At 44.2% G+C, this 8,704-nt stretch overlaps 1 protein-coding gene across 1 annotated transcript; it reads right to left on the bottom strand.

The window, feature by feature from the left end:
* Window positions 1-1,769: 1,769 nt before the first annotated feature.
* Window positions 1,770-7,224, bottom strand: LOC133353843 (nuclear cap-binding protein subunit 2-like). The gene is made up of 4 exons (XM_061570282.1): window positions 7,067-7,224; window positions 6,477-6,658; window positions 5,360-5,498; window positions 1,770-4,598 (listed from the first exon to the last, which is right to left on the bottom strand). The coding sequence occupies exons 1-4, from the start codon at window positions 7,166-7,168 to the stop codon at window positions 4,497-4,499; spliced, it is 525 nt and encodes a 174-aa protein (XP_061426266.1). The 5' UTR covers window positions 7,169-7,224; the 3' UTR covers window positions 1,770-4,496.
* Between the last annotated feature and the right edge of the window lie 1,480 nt (window positions 7,225-8,704).

Below are 8,704 nucleotides of genomic sequence, written 5' to 3'. Positions count from 1 at the left end.
GCACCATGGGGGCCATACCCGACCACGTGAACTCACTGCTGATCTCCTTTAATGAGGGTTCAGAGGCAGCAATCTACCGACGTTTCCTGGACCCCCGCGCCCCCCCCCCCCAAGAAATCATGGATGGTGAAAACCCGCAAATCAAAGCGAAAAACGCTCGAGTGGAGCTCGCCGATCCAACTGGGGTGGCTCCACACGCACGCGAGCTACAGCCGCGTTAAACAACGCACCGCGGGTCGGTTCAACATGCCACATTGACCGCACAGAGACGCGTCTTCGACAGGCTTCGGTGAAGTGGAAGTGGCTTCCCATCACTCTCATCTCCAATCTGCGTGGAAGACAATCCCACCCCCCCAAATCTGTGTTCGTTTTCTGTGACGTTAAGAGATGCGTAGTCATTATGAATGAAAGGTAACAATGGATGGAGCAGAAGATGAAACATACTAGTTAACAACATTTTTAAAGTGTTGACAAAAATAAAGCCCCACTGCATAATTGTATGCTATCGGACAGTTATTGACAAATGTGATATGTTTAAAGTCTGTTTGACAGGTCACTCTACAGCTCGTTACCTCCTGTATGACTAAACAGCATATACGAGTACTCTTTGGCTTTTTCGGTAAAGTCACGTAGGTAAAAAATAAATTAAATAAATGAATAAACTAAATAAATCACGTTTCGGAAGCAACACAAGCCTCCGTCTTCAGGTGGAAGACGCCACAGCAAAATCAGTGGTGAATAAAGAGCTGTTTAGAGACACGCGATTATATGGGGTAAGCGAAGGGGGAGGAGCCAAGGAGTCGGTGGGGAGGGGGATTAGCTGATTAACAGATCAGGGTAAGTGTAAGAGAAATGTGAAGCAGCCAGAGCGGACCGAGCATTGGGATGCGGATACTATAGAGGCTCCTGGGCATAATGCTATGGGAGGGGGGAGGGGTGAGTATTGGGGCACTATTAAAACACTGTACGTCAAATTTCTGAGTGATGGTAGTGTATAAAGCTGGGAGTAAAATAATGGGAATATGGATGACTGTAAAACTATAAAGCAGCTAAAGTTTAACTTGGTTAATTACATCCTTCCAATGATTGCTCAATTTGAAACCATCCTCTCGGTTGAAGTTATGTCTATGTTTGTGTATCTGGATGGCTTTATGGACAAATCTTTGGTGGTATCCAGGTTTGCGGAGTACCTTGGTATCAGAGAACACAATGCCATGATATCCAGCAGTATTATAACATGAGCCAAAGCTTGCCACATCTTGGAAGCCAACCGAGAACGTGCCTGGATAGTGCTCAGGAGCGACTACGGTGTACAAGACAGGTTTCATAGGGTTGTTGCTGGGTGGGATATGCCATGGACAACACCGGGAAGTGCAGCAAAATCCACTGTGCTGCGATATGCTCCAACATTCTCTGCTCCATACCTTCACCAACCCTGCATTGACGAGCACAGTAAAGCATGGTTAGGGAAAAACCCTCAACCCACAGAGTTAACGTGTCCAACATTGCCTGAGCCTCAATCATCTGCAAAAACAATCGGCTGTCTCTAACACTCACGGACCTTCATAGACCCATCATTTCCCACGAGTACAACCTTAATCGAGCTAATTCAACCATCACAGAAGTGTTTTTATCAAACCTGCAAACGCCTACAACAGATACATTCCAAAACATTCCTAACGCTTAAGACCCCAAACCGAAGCCTTACACCATTTGTACTAAAGCAGTTCCTCTGAGAACGATAATGCAGTTTGACCACGATGCAGAAATTAACAAAATTGTACATGTTTAATGTGGAAGAGGGACACAAATCAATACAACTCGCATTCTGTATTTACACACTGCACGCGAGCATAGTCAACGCAGGTCCAATATGGGCTGCAGAGATTTGCTTCAGCCTCTGAAGCACCCGACAGGTTGGATTATCCAGGTAAGGAGCCAGCAACGTGAAGCACCTGGGCCAGGGTTTGGCCACCCACCACAGCGGTGTTTTTCCATGTTTACCGATTCACCTTCTTTCAAATACATATTACATAGATGCGCGTGTCACACGCCTCGATAGCGAAACACATTCCACGTTATCTAGTACCGATTCAAATTGATATAAATCATGTCTCAGTGTCCCACTTGACGTGTTTTGAAATTAAGCATGATAAATTTTTATTTTAAAGGGGGTAAACTCGGAAGAATGTACAGGTATCCCTGGGTTTACGAGCATTCGTTTTATGGAATTTAGCTTGAACGCATTTGACACATTATGGATATTATTCAATTAACGAAATCGAATTTCAGCATTAACAAAATGTCACAGCACGCGCCACGAGATCATCAGACAAGCACCCGGAAGGCTGCGCCATCCATCTGCTGGTGTCATGGTGTCCCTTCAATGACACAGCGATGCCTCCACATCGCCTTTCCAGTCATTCCAACATTTTTTGCGCGAGTTCCCTGAAGAGGTTATTTTTGCTTTAAATTATTCAATCGTTTTCTTATTAGTTATTATTTATGTATTGTGAAAAGATATATAGGGGTGTGTTTTTAGGTTAGGAGTAGAGTTCGGGGTACAGTTTGAATGGCTGTCCGAAACACCTATCATTTTTAGTTTTAAGTTAATGGTAAAAGTCGTTGCGATTTACGAAATTTTGTATTACGAGTCTTTTTGAAGAACGCATTCCTTTCGTAAATCACGGGATATCTGTACCATGGTGAGGGAGTCCGGGAACCCCTGCATCAAGCCCTGCCCTTGGCAGCAACGGCTGCAGGTTATTCAGGTGCTGCCCTGCACCACTTGCACAGGCTGTATGCACAAGGGATGCTCATGCTTCTCCACCTTTACCATTTAAATCACAACGTTATATTGGGAAACATGGCCAATTATCCACATGCATTCTCCATTCTGTAATTGAAAAAAAGTTCAGCGACTGCCAATGCACTGCTGAAGACATCACAACTGTGCTGGTCATGTGGGGGGTTGTTTGACCGTACTTCACCAAACTGGTCAGTGAGGGTTGGCAAAGGGGGTTACAGCCCAAAATCCTGTTCCAATACCACTCGCCACTGATGTTAGCCATGGACAGGAATCAAGCTCAGGCTGCCAGATTCATAGTGCAGTGTCTCAGTGCAGCATCAAGCTGCTCCCCCTGATGATGCTTCTTCAACTTCTCGATCTCTTGTTCACCGGTGCATGTGTAAATGTGCACGTCTTTGTAGTTATCCACATCTACAGATTATTTGGTCAATTATTCTGAGCGAGTCATTTTTGCAAAGGCCAACTAGGATGTTTAATATGTAATAAAAATCGTCTAAGTTTATCATAATGTGTTTTACACATTCATCGTCGACTGCCAGGACCAATGTTTCAATGTAGAACCTAAACAAATAAACACATTTTAATAAAATAAAAATTACATCACCTTTGAACATTGTGTGGACTTTCAAGAAATTTAATTGAGCGCATGAATCTTCTTGGTTCTTTCGGTAGTCACGTAGTAGGGAAGTAATAAAATAATAAAAATAAAACATAAAACAACTCTCACGACGTTTCGGCCACAACGCAAGCAGCCGTCCTCAGGTGAAGAACATGTCTGTCGATAAGACAGAGTCTGAATGACACGTCCTAGGCTATGTATTATTCTAAGACATAGGGTAGTGTATAGTAATACAGTATACAATTTGGTGTTGGGTTTGTCTATGGCAGCATATAGTGTGGGATAGACCCGTGTGATGTAAGGAAAAAGTTTAAAAAGTTTAGCTGGAAGCAGATCATATTTTTTGCGACCTAGAATTGTAATGTATTACTTACGGTTGGTAGCTCAGCTTATTGAGAGTGTATTTGGCATACTGATGATACTATAAAGTTTATACTTTAGTTTTTTACGTGGTTGTTTGGTTGCTGCAGCTGCATACTATTCACATCCTTCCCTTTGTTGGTGCTGCCCCTGCCCCCTCCCTTTGATGCTGCTAATCCTGCATAATGCATGGGCATAATATGACTTTGAAAACCCCCCGCCCACCTCCCACGCATTTCACAATTAGCACTATTCGCATTCCTGCATTTCCCATAAATATGCTAAATTCCTCTTCATATGCAAATTCTTTTGTCAAGGCGCTCTTCCTCCTCCCTCACAGCTTAAATAGACGCTCCAAGCCTAGGACGTGTCATTCAGACTCTGTCTTATCGACAGACATGTTCTTCACCTGAGGACGGCTGCTTGCGTTGTGGCCGAAACGTCGTGAGAATTGTTTTATTATGTTATATTTTTATTATTTTATTACTTCCCTACTACGTGACTTTACCGAAAGAACCAAGAAGATGAATCCCTGCAGTCACGAAAGCTTTAAATCGAAATTTGAGCGCATGAAGTTTAATAAAAATGTAATTTTAAAAATGCCCTCATTTTGTTTGATTCATAGGTATGCATACATGCCCTGACATGTTCTGGTGTCCCCTGGTTTACTTGACTTATGCTTTGCGTAGTTTGTTGTAATTTCAAACTCTAGAAAATCATGCCGCCGCGATCCTGTATGGTTTGCACTTGGGCAATCTTCCCGTAGCCACCACGGCCGAGGTCATAGTCTGTCCGGTACTCGTCTCGTACCTGAAACCAATCACCGCACACGCACGCACACACACACGCACATTAAACAGGTAAACGTGGGAGAATTGTTTAAAGCATGACCAAAGGTGTAAATATAAACAAAGCAGTGACGTTTATCAAAATGTGAAAATTGAATGTTTCAACGTTACTCTGCTGCCCTCTACTGAGCTAACGCTATTGTCCAAATGGGTACAAGTCCACCATTAATCATCACCGTGGGAAATAATTAACGCTACTCGATGAGGACAAAGCATTTAGGCCATATTGAAACTTGACACTTTTCTGACCACGCCAATTAACTTAAATAATCATCTTTGCTTGGCATGCAATATTTATTCAATGGTTAAAATAATCGTTACGACACATGCATTGCATCGTGCATGAGAATTTCTTATTTTATTTTCATATACTGTATGCGAACCTCACAACCACTAAATATTCTATGACAGCAACTGCAAAAAAGAACATTGAATTGTGGCCCCGAATCCTAAGATTTAATTAAACTGTACATAATTACGTGTTAAAATCAATCGAGTCGAATGGAATTTGCAGTCTCAATTGAATTTCCTGTTTCATTGGCAATATCTGGTTTGTAATACCATTCTTCCTCTGTGCTGTGTCATTTGTAAGCTATATTATTCTATTCAACAGCCAAAAACGTAAGACATACATATTTACATACACAGTTCAATGCATACATACATAATGTTAGAATTGTATCGATTTACTGTTACAAGTGCAGTAGAACACCAACAAGTCACCTGGCCTCCACTCTTGCCACGGCCGAACTGGCGGCCCTCCTTAAATCCCGCGTCCCAGTCCGTTCGGATGATCCTGTCATCCAGCCGCGTGCCGTTCACGTAACGTAGGGCGTTCTCCGCATCCGAGCGGATGTAGTACCTTGGCTCGAGTGAAGGTGAAAATGTTTTCTGACATTGGAGCTTTACTTCGCCACACACAAGTCACAGTGGCACTGGGGATCGAGAGAACCGTGCATTGTGCAAATTTGTGAATAAACACAAACCAATTTAATTTCTCGACATAAACTGAAATGTAAATACTCTTTGGTTCTTTCGGTAAAGTCACATAGGTATAAAATAAAATAATTCACGACGTTTCGATCGCAACACAAGCGGTCGTCCTCAGAACCAAGACTATAAACTGAAATGTATATCATAATTTCATTTCATAGAGCGCCATTCATGCGATTGCATCCCACAACGCTGCACATCAATTATCCAGTTCCGTACAAGAAAATAAAACCCAAAGATATCTACGTGCCTTTACCGAAAGACCTAAAGAATATGAATTTCTGCAGTCACGAAAGCTTTAAGTAAAGAATAAAACCCCACTACTTCGCAAAAAAACCCCCATAAATAACGAGATAAAAAAAATACACAAAACAAAAAAAAAGTAATTGCAGAGAAGTCAATAAATCCGTTCGGACTCCATACCTCTGACCATAATCCCAATATTTCACCGGATATATCATACATCTAAATGCCATTGCATCTCAAGATGTGTTATATATATAAAAAAAAAACTCGCGAGAACAGGCCAGGGAAATGCAGAGATCCTCGTCTTTCCTGGCTGCAGGATATCGGCAGATCCCCTCTTGAGGCAGCGCATGGGAGGGCAGCTGCTCTGGAGTATGGCGCTTGGAGGGACTCATTTCTTAACAACTACTTTTTGTATTTGGTTTGTTGTCCTTCCCCCACATCTTCCATTAGCACGGCCGGTTACATACGGTACGACCGAAGTTCAACATACGTACAAATAGTGCCTTCCTAAAAAACGTACTCAAGAGTCAGCGAGACGTTTCTGAGTAAATGAATGTACAATACTATTACGCGACGGCCCTCATAGACCAAAGGATACTCGACGAAGCAGAACCCACAGGAGGTCCTCTTGACCTTGTCAAGGCCCATGATGATGCGCTTGATGTCGCCGCATTTGACGAAGAGCTCGTGAATCTGTTCCTCGGTGGTGTAGAACGACAGGTTCCCCACGTACAGCGTGCAGCTCCTCCTCAGAAGCTCCTCCTGCTCCGTACGGCTGCCCTTTTTGGCACAAGGAACAGAGTCAAAGCATTGGCACACACGTGGGACGGTAATCAAGGTGGTAACAGCAAACAGCACCAGATGTCTCATGCCAAGATATTAGGAAGCCACCTCAACTATGCAATTGTCATTCATCTCGATTGAGAACTCCCTTCTTTAGAACTACTTGTTTCTGTTTAGTTTGCTGTCCTTCCCCCGCACCCTCCGATTAGCACGGTTGACCACGTGCGGTGCGAAAGAAGTTCAACATCCACAGCGAACAGTGATGATGATGATGATGGTACAGTGGCGTGTGCAGGCAAGGCGCTCGCACTAGGCCTCGGGCCTGGCCTTCTCCCGACCCGGCGAGGGCTGCATTTGGCAGCGACGCCGCCGCCTCCTCCCCTCTGTTCCCCCAACGAGCCTCACCTTGAAGTGCTGGTCGCGGTACTGCGTCACCTCGGCGTACGAGTCGCTGTCGAGGGTCGCGAGCCGTGGCAGCGACGACGAGGAGGAGGAGGCGGCGGCCATGGCGACGGAGTCCCGAACGGACGGGTCCCAGTCGCCCGCTCCGGGCGGCGTGGAGAGGAAACTGCGGCGGGGGGAGGGGGGGCGGCAGTAAAAGGTTCCGGGTGGAACCTTTAATGCCGCACAGCGCCACCCACTGCCGTGGCACGACGTAGCCCGGGGAGGGGGCGATCTGAAGAACGATTCAAACTTCATTCGAAGCTTTCGTGACTGCAGGGATCACTCTTCTTGGTTCTGTCGGTAAAGTCACGTGGGTATAAAATACAATAATATATAAAGACGTTTCGATTGCAACACAAGCGGTCGTTGTGTTGCGATCGAAACGTCGTGATATATACATCTTTTGTTTAATTTTATTATTTCCCTTCTACGTGACTTTACTGACAGAACCAAAGAGCATGGATTCCTGTAGTCACGAAAGCTTCAAATCTAGTTTGAACCACGACACAGATACGTCTTTCTGTGTGTCTCTGTGTGTCTTTCTCTGTGTCTCTCTGTGTGTGCCTCTCTGTGTGTCTCTGTGTATGTCTCTCTGCTTGTCTGTCTGTGTGTGTCTCTGTGTGTCTCTGTGTGAGTCTCTGTCTGTGTGTGTCTATCTCTGTGTCTCTGTCTCTCTGCGTGTCTCTGTGTGAGTCTCTCTCTGTGTCTCTCTGTGTCTCTGTGTGTGTCTCTGTGTGAGTCTCTCTCTGTGTCTCTGTGTGAGTCTCTGTGTGTCTCTGTGTGTGTCTCTCTGTGTGTCTCTGTGTGAGTCTCTCTCTGCTTGTCTGTGTCTCCGTGTCTATGTTTTGTCTCTCTCTTAAATTTAACAAACTTTGGAAGAACGTAATCAACCAGGTGGGGTGTTGTCTGTCGTGTTGGACGACTCTCTATGTTGTGTCGCATTATATTTCCAAGTTTACGAGGTTTGTTTTCTCATTCATTTGTACCTGATGATGGTTGCTTGTGTTGCAATCGAAACGTCGTATTCTATTATTATTTAATTTAATTTCTTTCTGCGTGACTTTACCGAAAGAACCAAAGAGTGATGCGTCGATTGTAGGCGGTGTACGAATATCATTCAGTGGGCGATACAGATTCCTTTGTCTTAAACAGGGCACACCTTCTACATGCATTGCGAGCCGCAACGCGCGCACTCTGTGTGACACGTCTCAGTGGGGTGTGCTGTAATTACAAAGCTCATGAAAACTAGGGACAAGGCTTGGGCATGTGCTCAGAAAAGTAATTTGGTCAATGACTGGCTAGAATACAGGATTTTAAGGAATAGATGCGTCAAAAAAATACGGCATGCAAAAAATAACTACTTCTCTTCCACTCTCCTTGAATCTCATGGAAATGCCAGGATTTTCTGGAAAACAATCAAATGTATCGAAAAGGCATCCAAAACAGATCATCTGCCCGTTCAGCTTAACCGAAATGGGGAATATTTTTCAGATCCCCAAAAAATAGTTGACAATTTTAACCTTCATTTTTCTGAAGCTGGTACCCTATTTGATAATGTATTGGGAGTCACCCCTGCTCATGCAAATTCCTACACTCCTG

The sequence above is a fragment of the Lethenteron reissneri genome, chromosome 45 (assembly GCF_015708825.2).
Source record: "Lethenteron reissneri isolate LAM-NWPU_2019-01 chromosome 45, ASM1570882v1, whole genome shotgun sequence".
Lineage (NCBI taxonomy): Eukaryota > Metazoa > Chordata > Hyperoartia > Petromyzontiformes > Petromyzontidae > Lethenteron > Lethenteron reissneri.
Note: the sequence above shows the minus strand (reverse complement) of the source record. Positions and strands in the feature narration are given on the sequence as shown.

What these genes read in the sequence shown, in the direction of transcription:
- LOC133353843 (XM_061570282.1), bottom strand. Translation starts at nt 7,168, where the DNA reads ATGGCCGCCGCCTCCTCCTCCTCGTCGTCGCTGCCACGGCTCGCGACC. An exon ending in TGTGGGTTCTGCTTCGTCGA is followed by an intron (nt 5,499 to 6,476) that starts GTATCCTTTGGT and finishes ACTCGAGCCAAG; the next exon opens with GTACTACATCCGCTCGGATG. An exon ending in GTGGCAAGAGTGGAGGCCAG is followed by an intron (nt 4,599 to 5,359) that starts GTGACTTGTTGG and finishes GATTGGTTTCAG; the next exon opens with GTACGAGACGAGTACCGGAC.